Source organism: Trachinotus anak, unplaced genomic scaffold (assembly GCF_046630095.1).
Source record: "Trachinotus anak isolate AG129_WGS33_773 ecotype Australia unplaced genomic scaffold, CSIRO_AGI_Tana_v1 ptg000010l, whole genome shotgun sequence".
Lineage (NCBI taxonomy): Eukaryota > Metazoa > Chordata > Actinopteri > Carangiformes > Carangidae > Trachinotus > Trachinotus anak.
The window spans coordinates 19,916,552-19,929,260 of NW_027273861.1; the positions used below are offsets into that span (position 1 = coordinate 19,916,552).

Consider the following 12,709-nt stretch of genomic DNA (forward strand, 5'->3'; position numbering starts at 1 on the left):
ACCACCTCCATCAACCACTGAAACTAAACAATCCCACCAACAACTGACAGTGTTTTACCTTAAAATCAAGTCATTACTTCAAAGCCCCCAACTTCCTCTTCTGTGGTTAGAGTGTTGCTGTCTGTGTCTGTATGTGTGGCTGATCTCTACCCATTTAGACTAAAGCATATTAATAGCTGAAGGTAATATTAACAGTCTAAACTTTGGGCTGATTGCTTTTTGTTTTTGTTTAAGACAGTTGAAAATAAGACAGTTAACAAAATAAATGTAAAAATCTGTCTGTAAGCTATTTGGAATACTCAAAGCTCTCTGCTCCGTCAACAGTTTTGCTTTCCGTAATTCAGGAACTTAGTTGTCCACAATACAGATGACCGAAAGTTGATATTGAAAAAACAGCATCAACAAAATAAGCTTTTAAAAGATATAAATGCAGTTTGACAAAAAAGAGGATTTGATCTGCACCCTTTCCCCTTTTTTCTTCCCATTTCCTGGCAGAAACATATTCCCAGCTGAGTATTTCTCTGTAAATGCACTTTCCATGTCCGACTTGACGGACTTGTCTGCAATGGCAAACATGTAAAACAAAAGAAAAAAAAATCAGATAACATCTGATAACATGATGCTGCCTGACCTCTGGCATCTGAGAGGGAACAACCTGCATAAACAGTGTCCACCTTATGTTGCTCTCCCATTATCTACACCAGCGTTTCAGCTCACACTCGACTGGTTGCCAGTCTATCACAGGACTGACACTGGCAGTCATTCACACTCACAGTCACACCTACAGTGAAGCTGACAGAAGTAGCTATCTTGACAACTGTCTCCTTTTTTGCTTCAGTAACGGTTAACACAAAACAGGAATGTCTCAGAATTTGTGTATTTGTGTTTTGCTCATATTAAGAATGACTACTTGAGTCACACTGTAGACGAAGGTCAATGTGAGGAAACAAGTTGAAGAAAATGAATAAAACAACTGAAACATGAACTCTGTTGCTGTCAACAGTTGTCGTTGTGACCATTTCTTTGGTTTAATTTGATGTCTGTGGATTATCTATAGTAACAAGGACACTCTCTCAGAGGACAAGCTGTTGCTGAGTAGTAGTTTTCTAATGGCTTTTTAATGTTATGTTAGACCAGACTTGACCTTGAGGAGCAATAATAAAAGCCTGTTCACTTTGCAAAACTCCAGAGACTGAGATCTCAAAACCTTAGTAGACAAAAGTGAAACTATTTACATGTCAAAAATAGAAAAAAGCGTGGGTTTTCTTTTGCAGTTCAAGTGAACTAAACCCTTGAGAAAATAACAGGATACAACCATTAACTGTATTGGTACATTACAGTTTACTGGTTAAAGAGCAGCTCAAACTCAGCAACTTCTATTTTAGGAAAACAAAAACTATTTACAAAAGTTGACTGTCAGCAAAAATTCAATCCCAAGACCACTGTACAGTAAGCTTAGGGGTGGTTTTCTGTGGGTAACATTTCTGCAAATTCTTCCACAAAATATGAAGGAAAGTATTTGCTCTTCCTGCATCATGTGAGTGACAACCTTCTTCAGCTGAGTTCCTCAGAGTCTGCACCACATGTCCATGAACCTCTTTCAAGTCTTCCGTTACAGGAGGCGCTTGTGATACTGTAGGTAGATAAATCGGTCTTTGTGCAAGTTCCTGTCTACAGTTTCCTCCTGGCAGGCACACAAACTGCTACTTGACGAGAAAAATAAAACTAGAGGAGCCAACACAACAAGGCAGCTCATAAAAACCAGCAAGATCAAAGACTCAAGGGCCATCTCGCCAGGCCTGAATGCAACACATTTCTTCTACCATGGTTGACAACATCGGCACAAAGTCTGCTGGGTTAATTTTGATTGCCGCAGCTCACATGATTTTCAAAGGTAAGCTGCCTTCATCATCACTGACAAATCTGTGAGAAGTTTTGACCTACAAGACGTCGATTTGAACTTCTTTTTAAACCTTATTTTTGTTTGTCTTCTTTATTGTTTTTGAATCATGGTGCCCGTCTTCATAACATGTCTTATTATTCCGCTGATGATACCAAACAGTTATGCTGCTGTGCCACAATCTTTTCGTTTCTGATGTACTGTCGTCTTGGTTTGACTTTGGTGGTTGTTGTTTTGCTGTTGCTAAAAATAGCTATTAAAATGAACACATTGTGCACAAATTTTAAGACAAATGCTAGTAAAGTAATGTGTAGCCTGACATGTTCCTAACAAAACTATCGCATACCTTAAGGCAACTCTAATCTTGAGTGAAATCGTTTGATTACAATAAATTCACCAGTTTTGATTTTTTTTAAATGCCAATGCTTTCCATGGAAAAATGTTCAGAGTTTAAATTATGTCCTTAAGTTTTCAAACAACTTCTGGATCATAAAACGTATGCTTTTAAGACAGATAGGATACTCAGTTAGTGGCACTACTAACAATTGTGATACACAGTACACACAGTGTTATTCTGAGCCAAGAGTTTGTTTGTTTTGTGGACATACTACTTACACATAAAATAAAAAGAATCTGATGCTGACGTCCTCGACATATACACTCACATGCAGTGAAAACATATTGATGCTACTCGGTGAAGTTGAGCCCAAGTTTTGTTGTGTCTTTGAACACGCTTCACAGGTTGCCAGGGGTTGTTTAAGAAAATAGCTTTAATTTTGATCATGTATAGTTCATATTCCCTGGAATGTATGGATGTATGACATAGTAATCCTTGCATCCGCCCATTCATGCACATTGTTTTTTCTTCACACAGGCTCCAGCCAAGCTGAGGTCACCGGGACCCTCGGCAGCAACGTCACCCTTAAATTTAGGTTCAATGGCACTGTCCTTCATCCCGATAGTCATTTTGCAATTTATATAACAGGCCAAAGAAAGATTGCTGAGTTAAATAACAAAGTTTGGTCAGGAGAAGGTGTTTTGGACATTTACCCTAAGAATACTGTTCTATACCACATTACAAACCTCAGACTAAATCACAGTGAAATTTACTGGGCCAGTTTGTTCGTCTCAGGATTCATCACTGAAAGTAATAAGGTGCAGCTGATCGTCCAAGAGGAGAACAGAAGCAGCACAGGTAAAGTCAGACTTTATGATTATAGGCTACACTTACAAGAAATGACATCCGTATAAATATCTAAATATGAAGGAAGGACATTTTGTTAGTCTGTGGAGTGTGCAGCGTAAGACGATTAACCTTTTGTAACCATAAACATTGCGTTTTTATTATAGCCAGTAGATACGCATTAAAAATGAAATGTTAACTAAATTTTCTAAGTATTTCAGATGAACAACCATGTTCTCATTTACTGCAGTTTACACAACTAGGCTTCATGCACCAATTTTTATGTAAACAGAAAGAAATGGCCCCTTCTCAACAGTGTATTGTTTGTTTCATTTACCGAGTAAATATTGACCGAATCTGCGATGAATCACCAGATTATGCCAGTATCTTTTAAAGGTTGATCATTTTTCATTTTTATTGTCAGCAAATTCAACAAAAAGACCAAAACCATCAACAAATAGATCCCGCCAAGTATTATTTCCTGTATTACAAAAGCCTGATATAGCTTATTTCTCTGTGCCATAGAACTCCATTGTTGTCCAGACACTATTAAAAAACACATCAATGACCAACACTGTTGGGCACGAAGGACTGGCGATACGGATGTAATCCACTTTTACACTATATGTATTTTTATTTAGTTCATGGGTCAAATTAAATACTTGACAAATGTATGCCGTTACGTTCATGCAAAAATGTATATAGAAAAAAAATTGCAATTAAAGAGTCCTACTCAATAATGCATTTACTACATTGACCATAAATGTCTGCCAGAAATATTAAAAGGATAGACATCAAAGTATAAAGTGTATGGCAAGATTGTGACAGTAGACAAATGTATAATTACCTCATATCATATTGTATATATCTTTGTGGAAACTATAGTTTCTTTAGCAGCTAGAGCATCAATAATGTATTGATTAGTTTAAATAATTCCAAAGAAATGTTGTTCACTCCTGTTTGAGTAATATTTGAAGACTAGAGTGGTGCTTTGAGTTAAATTCTAACATCGACATATGTTCCTGAATTTAGGCAGGCATAATGTTTGTCATGTTAATCATTTTAGTTTAGTGTGTTAACATGATAAAATTTACAGCTGAGTCTGATGGGAATGTCTAGATTGGGAATGTTGTGGTTTTCACTCAGAACCATCAATGTTAACCTCCTGAGTTATTAGGAGACAGTTTCTCTGCATCATGGATATCCATCTATATATGGCAATCTGTCCAGTAGTCGTTGAGATATTTCAGTTTGGACTGGGTGACTGGTGGACTGACTGACCACCAAACATTGCCATCTATGCTGCTGACATGGTCAAAAACCACAGTGTGGGTTATGGTTTTGAAATAAGATACCTGTTTGAAACATGAGTCTGCCAGAAAATGTTAAGGGTAAGGCAGAAATTTTTCATACCATTAAAAAAACAACAGTGAAATGATCATAACAGGAAATACTAAAGGTGAAGTCTGATGTTAATCTCACTTGATGTCATAGACTTCCACTGGTGTCCAAAAACTATTGAAAACACAAGAATGTAACACAATGTTGCACTGGGCGACCTCTTCCTTCATTCCAATGAAGGTGAGCTAACTAAGACTACAGTGTGTATTTTTTGTCACCCTTTTTAATGATTTACATCTTCAGGAGAAAGGAATGGGAAAGGAAAGTCTGAAAGTACTGAGAGGCTTTGCTTTTCGTGGAATTTGTTGACAATAATCAAAATACAGAATAATGAGCACTTAACGCTGCTGCAGACTCTCATTGACGCACGTTTGAGATACTGTTTGTCACTCCACAGTGTTAGTTTCAGTAATGGGTAATGGCTCACATGTCTGCTTCAAAGGTTGTCTGTCAAAAAAGAGAAAGTGTCTGTGCCTCAACTTTACTGCCTGCTTTATATCTGATTCAAATAAAAAAAAAGTCATTGTACTGTGTTAGTCTAATTGGACAGGAAGAATGTAGTCACACAACAATGTTTCATTTGAACATTTGACACCTGTTATAGGCACAAAAAAATAGCATTTTTTTGTCGAGACATGACTGTATATTTTCATATTTTCCTTTTAACTCCTACAGTTCCTCCATTGCCGACTAACATCACAATAAACGAATACAGTGGAAGTTCCAGTTTCTTTTCCTTTCACATCGTCATTGTCCTTGTGGTTTTACCTGTAGTGCTGCTGGCTGCAACGCTTCTCTGTTTGATCTGGTGTCTTATGAGAACCAAAGGTAGGGCAACTTAATCTTCTGTTTTGTGTTGTTTTACTTGTCTGCTACAACTGATAATTTAGTGAGATTGTGTTCTGACTTTCATCAGGCTATGACCCTTGACTCCTGGTTGGTTGCTTGTAATTTAAGTCTGCACAGAAGTGTTAGATGATTTCTTAAAATCAAAAACATAATGTTAATGTTTGACCTGATAAACTAGCGAAATAAAATCCAAGCTTTGATATATGTTAGGTATCTAAACCCAGCAACAGTCCAGTTGTATTTTCAACAAATTTCTTTCAAGTGAATACAGTGAAGATGAGAAGATTTTTTGTTATTCTGTGGAAAAAATGTGCAGTTGTGTGGTTAGATGCTCAAAAATGCAAACCAGATTGCAGTTTCACATCCTCGGGATACATGTGATGATTCACTGCTTTTGAAAAGAAGTCCTCCCTCAGAGCATACAAATGTAGATGCGCCTACTATCACTAGGGGTGTGTGGAAAAAAAATGCTTGCAATATTTGTTCACTATTATGAGTGTGCTTTCACTCAGAGACAAACCCCTCTGGCCTACTTTGTGTAGGAACATTGCCGCCCTGAAATATCTGACAGCCCCTGTAACCTCAGAAACCACTTTTGATGATTTCCCGTACGTGTATACAAATGCAGGCTTTTGCTGACTGTGCATTCCTGTATCACGTTGCGCTAACCTGGTCCAAAGTTGTCCACAAAACAGGGCTATGACGGTTCAACAGAGAAAAGATCACAACTCAGCAAACCGACAGATGCTGGAGATAATCTGTACTCTTCTGCATCATGTCTATCGTATTTGTACTGCCACATGATAAAGGATAGTTTTTTTTACAAGCTTATGCAAGTGATGCAGATCAGACCTAAAAGTAAAAGAAAAGTCAGACTTAAACTATAGTAGAATTAATCAGCCTGGTTCAAAATAACCACTATTTGTTTTTTTTAAAAAATCCATCTTAATCTGATAAACCTGTATAATTCAACACAAAAATGTTTATCATTCAGCTTCTGCAGTTTTGCCCATTAAGCCTTTTAACTGTGCAATGACTAATGTACTAATAAACTTGCTGGTTTGCATTTTTGCTGAGAGTGGGATAAGACAATCTTTACCACACTCATGTCTGTGCATTACAAATGGAGCTTGAGTTGGGGAAAACAGCTAGCCTGGCAGTTTCATGCTGCAACTATTCATGTGCTGGACAAACAACAGTGCACTGTTAACCCAGTGCTTCTGTGCAGCATCTCCAGCTATGTCACAGGTCAACAGATAGCCGTAGGTATCAACAGATGTATTTGTACATGAATACACGCTCACTCTGATGACAAGACTCCGGAAATTACATCAATAATGATTACTGATTACTTGCCTGACTGACTATGTTTCATCTGTTTCTCTTTTTGTACAGATAAGCAACGACAACCACAGCAAGAAAACTCTAATCCCACAGTACAAGTAAGAACACTCCCATCGTTCAGTGCAAATCAGTAAATATTAAAACTTCCGCAGAAATTCTTCAGCTTCATGCTAACTGTCTTTGCAGGAAACAGTTCAGGAAGCCAATAGGGTGCCTCCTCCCTCATTGGTTTACAGCGTCTTGGACTTCCCTAAAAGACCTTCTGCAGTTCTGGAGATGAATCTAAATGATACAGAGTACGCAGCTGTCAACTATCTACCAGAGAAGAGAGTGTGACCCATAGCTGAATGTCTTTTTTGGTTTGAGTAAAGGTTTTCCAGATGACTTATAGACTGTATATATAATCTAAAAATATATTTCTTGTTGGTGATTAATACTGTTTTTGTAATAGAGTTATGACCCCTCCCAGCCCGTGAGTTTCTGCAGTAAATTACAAACAATACAGTTTCGAGGGGGACGAAAACTTAACACTTGATGTGAGTGTCAGTCTTCTGCATGGGTCATAAGCATGTCGGTCTCACTTTGTTTTTGGTGGTCACAAGGTTGCATGTTGACAGTTGCTGTTGCAAACCACAAGCCACCACACACAGTGTCACAGTAACAAACCTATTGATTGATTTGGTTTGGTATCGTTTGCAGTTTATTTGTTTCAAGGGAAGTTTTGTTAATGTTAACAAATGCCATAAAAAGACCAAAACCACCAACGAACAGATCCTACTAACAGGTATTTACCATGTAACAGATGTCTTATATCGTCTGTGCTGTAGAGCTCTATTGTCCAAAATCTAATAAACACACATTAATGAGCCACAGTGCCACACTGCAGTCCAGTGCAGTCTCACATCAGTTTATGCCCAGGAACAGGTACAGAGGGAGGGAGGAGGGAGGGGGGCAGAAAAGAGATGGAAGCAATGTTTTTTTAATGAATGAAGCACTACATTCATTAATGTCTGAGAAGGGGACAGGAAGCAGGTAGGGGTTAATGGTGGGTGTAGAAAGTGCACAACTTTCACACCAGAGGCCTGGATTCGCATCCAGAGTTTGATCTTTTGGCTAAGGTTAGCGAAAGATTGTGGTTTTGGTTCATCATAATTAAACACATCGCCTCTAAATTCACTGTGAACTTTTTCTGTTTTAAAACAGATCATTTCTTTTCCCTAACCTTAACCATGTGTAACCTTTACAAAGTGTAATAATGCTGTAGTCACTAAAATCTGATATTTTTCTGTCACAAAAATATCTGATTGTGTGGAAAAAATGACTGATGTCCATGTAAAGGAAATCAATAGATTACATTTTGTGTAACTGGATGTGAACTGATGTGAGACTGCTAGGCACGACATGTTAAGTCATTACCATGGAAATGGGCACTATAGTTTATTTTAGATGATCCCACATACACCATCCTGCTGCTTTGAATACGCATCAAATGTGTATTAACACACATTTACTGATAATGATGAAAATAGTCCCCCAAAAGTGCACTATTTATTCCTGTTTGAGGAACAGTTCCTAAAACCAACGGTGCTATGTTTAAAAAAAAATTACTTAGCCTTTCTGATATATATATTCCAAAAATGAAAGCACATACTTTTAGCTGCTTTCAATTTATATATTAACATATTGCTACATAGCTAATGTTAGCATTAACAGCTGCTTACTCAGTTTGGCCAACAGCTTCAGCCATTGTTGTATTTCCAATGCAAGTGGTTATGATAAGTTCTCTGAGCAGCGCTACTTCCTCAGGGCAGCCTGGAGGCTACAATCAGAAAGTAAGGCGATGGGTTGGCCGGGCCGGAGCTAGCTGGCTAGCTTGGTAATTTAAGTAAAAGAAAAGAAGTGATAGAAATAGAAGCAAAAAGGGGGTTGCTTTACATTGCTGGGGACAGATCTTGGCGAGTAAAGGAGTGAACTTTTCCTCTAGACTGGTAGGTAAACAGCTGTTGCTATGTAGCAATAGCCAAATTTACAAATAGCTCCTTTAAGCCACAGTAAATCTAAAGTTGCCTGTAGATAATGTCACAATTTTTTTTTATCTATACTTCTGAGGTTGTGGATGACCGAGGATGACCGATAAGTGTTCAGTCTTTAGATCTCATTGATATTTATTTCCGAAATGAAAATGTATCGGTTTTTGCGTCAACTTTCCTCCTGAGATTAAATTTTGACCCCAGTGTTGACATTTAGGTGTGACATATCTGAGTTTAGTGAGGAGGTGTAGCATCTTCCCAAATCTTCTCTCAATATTTTGCTTTTTGTCAATGCATTCATCACAGTTTTGACTCATCAACTTTCCTATTTGTTTTTTAAAATAAACAAAACTAAGAATCACCAGTGAACTGAAACAGGGACATGGTGAAATGTTGTTTGTAGATAAAGATCTGTTGCTAGCTCAACAGTACTGTATACTCACAGATCACAGATGTGATTTTTCCAACCACTCACTCGTTTTACACACACAACAATCTGACACTATCTCAGTGCCATTTTCCACTGCATGGCATCTGAAGTTCTCTTTTAAACTAGTGATGATTTCATAGATTTGTCAGACAAATTAATTGAAAAATAGAAACATATCTGCCTGTGACAGAAAAGCAGGTTATTTACTCATCTTGCATGTTGGTTATTACTCGGGGGGACGACTAAGCCAGCAAATTTTGACAGTGTTTTTTCAGATAGATGGTCACAATGGCATGCAACCAAACAAAGACTGACGGTTATTCTCTGCTCTGAAAATCTTGGTGGTAAAATAGAAAAAATCCACCAAGCTACCTAGTTTCTTGTCCAGACAGGTGCTGTTATTTCACGTTACTGCACAGTTACTCCCTGAAAAGCACATGTTATTATATGAAGAATGTCAAAATAATAAACTATTTTATGTGTAAATAATCGTGTGTTCATCAGTGTTGGTTCATGTGCTCTAACTAATGGCGGAGGATGTTTAAGGTATTATATCAGATGAGATAACATGCACTGCGCATGCGTCACAGTGTGTTTTAGTTGTAAAAAAGTATAGCTGCATGCTCAGATTGGTAAGATTGTTCCCTGAAGGTAATCTATTATATATCACTTTAGCCTTTGCCAGTGTGCACCTGGGTTTCTGCTTTTCTTTATTTTCCCATGTAGTAGTTGTTTAAACGTTTAGGCAAGGCACCTTCATTACCGTTAAGTCATGCAGCACTGATACACCATACATGAGGGGTTCTTCTCATGCAAGAGTTCATTTTAGTGCATCAGTGGAGTTGGCTTATATGAATTGCTGATAACCACACCATTTGTTTTTATGTGTACCCTTTGTGATGTGATGTCTTTCCAAGGCCACAAATGCTAATTCAGCATTCAGCTTGACATGGCATGACACTTTGATCTGAACAGTGTGAAGTCTGCACAGTAAGTACTTTCAATTTTGCCACATGCCCCCAAGAAGGCTGGAGGCGGCCCTGTTGTAGTGTGGCTCTTGGTAGCTTGTATACATTGATCTAGATTAATTTTCTTACTTTCAGTCAGTACTGCTAAAAAAATGTCATAAGTTTCATTTCATGGTAATGGACATGCTAATGAGTGGAATGAGTGGCCAGAAGAGGGTAAACCCCTGAAAAGCCATCTGTTTCTTTCAATTTAGTATTTTTTGAGTCACTTCACAATGGAAACAAAATACCTTATGATCATCAAAAACGGCATATGCAGTAAAAAAAAACAGATGGTTAACAGAACATTGTCTTGTGTTAAACCATTTGAGTTATGTCAACTAAACTTGAGAAAACAAGATATTGAGTTGAATTGACAGCCGTTCAGTCACACTGACAATCAGACAGATGTCTTTTTCCATTCAGTTTGGTTAATCTGTAAGTTCTTTATCTCAAATGAAGAACAAAAGGAGGAACTTTTGATATAAGTGTATGGGGATAGGGACTGAATTTGATACTGACCTTCATCATGGCTCGCTTAGTTTTCTCTTTTATTAAATGAAACAATCATGATTTACCAAGTACGTACTAAAGACACACAGCAAATTTCTCTAAAGTCTGTTTTCTGAAAACTCTCTAGAGAGTTTTAACTTTCAAACAATACATAACATGAAATCTGCTGGAATCGTCCTGTTTCTTTAGGAGCTCAATTCAATGATTTGAATGAACTCTCAAGAATCATTCAACTCATAAACTCACGTTTATAATATCTGAAGTGGTGTGAAAATAAAAACTTTACATTGAATTAACTGACTATTAACTAAATTCGCAATATATATATATACTTCTGTTATGTTGATGAGAAAAGATCAGACGTTTCTACTGAACTCCCATGTTATGCTTTACAAAATGGAAGAGTGTTGAAAAGCAACATGGTACCTACAAAGTAGGTATTAATACTGTTCACTGAATGCACTCATTTTTGGCGTAAGGTACTAAAAACACATCTGTTTGCAACAACTAACCAAGATCGCCTCCACATATTTTTGAAGACTTAATAAAGTCTATTTTAATTATGAATACATTATTTTTTTCAACAAAAAGTTTAATAGCGTTGTTAAAACTTCTTAAAATTACATCCTCTCCTTCTGCCTAAATTTATGGATATGTAAATAATACTGATGTGAACTTCTGGACATAAGATGTTTGCTGCTGGTATCAGGTTTCCATGTCACACATGTTTAAGTTGCATTCTGGATTTTGACTGGCTTCAAAATGGCCTCATCAGTACATCATTCTGCTCAGTGGTGGTCAAACATCCAAGTGATGTAACAAGCAAAACTCGATTTTGAGCAGAAGGGGAATTTTTCAGAGCAAAGTATCAGCTCAGTATATGTGGGAGTGAAGGCGTCAACTGAACCCTAAAGATAATCATTGAAGTGAAACTGTTGCTGCCTCTCACTTCTTTGAGGTAAAGATGGACTTCATTGTCTTTTGATAGTCGTGAGCATGTTTGCTGCTGTGCTCCACATGTTGCAGTGTCAAAAGCAAATAATGTGTCTGCACTTTGCACAACATAACACCCACCTCCTTGTGCCGAGGTTTCTCATAAACAAACCTCGCTTTTTCATAACGTTGATGACGTTGAGCTGTTGCATCTTCTAACCTAGCAACATTTCAGTGTAGACAACGACAAACAATTCAGGTGATGACTTGGTCAGGTGAAGTCTTTTAGATGATAATATATCTGTGCATATGCACCATCATTTTAATATGCTTAACTGTAAATGTAGTGTGTTTATTTCCCCTGAATGACACCACATTATCACTGTTATTGTATTACCAGGAGGGCTCTGATGTATGTATCTCACTTGTAACGATCACAGAGGACACCTCAATCACATCAACAGACTATTCATGACATTTTACACCATTTGTTCTGTTGTGAAGTGTTTTCATGCCTTTTATCATCACACGCCCTCCACACACATCTACACATTTGCTCCTCGTTCTATCATAGGCTCCCCAGTATACCAGCCCTTTAGCCAGTTCACCACCAGGCTGTGTACTGCAGTGCTTCCCCAGTGCCCTCTGGGTTTGTGACCCCTCTAAAGGAAGCTATGTGTACCTGAGACCCCTCAACGTACAGTAGGTTATGGCCTTATGCTGCATTCCAGACAACTCGGGATTTGAAAATTTGCAAACCTCGACTTGACCAAGTTTGATGGAATGGCTCTCTATAGTTAGAGAACAAAGTGGGAAATATGAATCAATTTCATGCATGCCAACATCACCAAGAAGAAGAATCTCTGAAGCAGTAGCATGCGGTTACTAATCCTAACTCAGTGATTCAGCTGTGTACTACATTAACCACAAAACATGTAACTGAGTAAAACATACCTTTTCATGACTGTAGCAAATAAAATCTCTCATAAATTCAGGTCTTGTCCTGTCTCATGATTTGTGAGGCCTGTCTTTCCTGTGTCGAAAGTCTCTCTACTGCATCTTGCTGCTCTCTGCCTGGACATCTTCACCTTTGTTCTTCCTGCCTGAACAAGGTTTAGG

General features: G+C 37.8%; 1 protein-coding gene across 3 annotated transcripts; it reads left to right on the top strand.

Moving 5' to 3' along the window:
* The first annotated feature begins 1,463 nt into the window (after positions 1-1,463).
* Positions 1,464-12,636, top strand: LOC139625919 (uncharacterized). Of its 3 annotated transcripts, XR_011692042.1 has the most exons (6): positions 1,464-1,894; positions 2,775-3,095; positions 4,578-4,664; positions 5,160-5,312; positions 6,729-6,775; positions 6,864-12,636. XR_011692042.1 is itself a non-coding variant. In XM_071485997.1 (5 exons), the coding sequence occupies exons 1-5, from the start codon at positions 1,804-1,806 to the stop codon at positions 7,011-7,013; spliced, it is 663 nt and encodes a 220-aa protein (XP_071342098.1). In that variant the 5' UTR covers positions 1,480-1,803; the 3' UTR covers positions 7,014-12,635. The 3 variants fall into 3 exon arrangements, 2 of the variants coding, with proteins under 2 accessions (XP_071342098.1, XP_071342097.1); XM_071485997.1 differs by lacking the exon at positions 4,578-4,664 and having other exon boundaries at positions 1,480-1,894; positions 5,259-5,312; positions 6,864-12,635; XM_071485996.1 differs by lacking the exon at positions 4,578-4,664 and having other exon boundaries at positions 1,488-1,894; positions 6,864-12,634.
* Positions 12,637-12,709: the final 73 nt, after the last annotated feature.

Excerpts from the sequence above, each read along its gene's own strand:
- LOC139625919 (XM_071485996.1), top strand. The coding sequence starts at position 1,804 with ATGCAACACATTTCTTCTACCATGGTTGACAACATCGGCACAAAGTCT. Across the intron at positions 3,096-5,159 it reads GGAGAACAGAAGCAGCACAG|TTCCTCCATTGCCGACTAAC; the intron begins GTAAAGTCAGAC and ends TAACTCCTACAG. Across the intron at positions 5,313-6,728 it reads GTGTCTTATGAGAACCAAAG|ATAAGCAACGACAACCACAG; the intron begins GTAGGGCAACTT and ends CTTTTTGTACAG.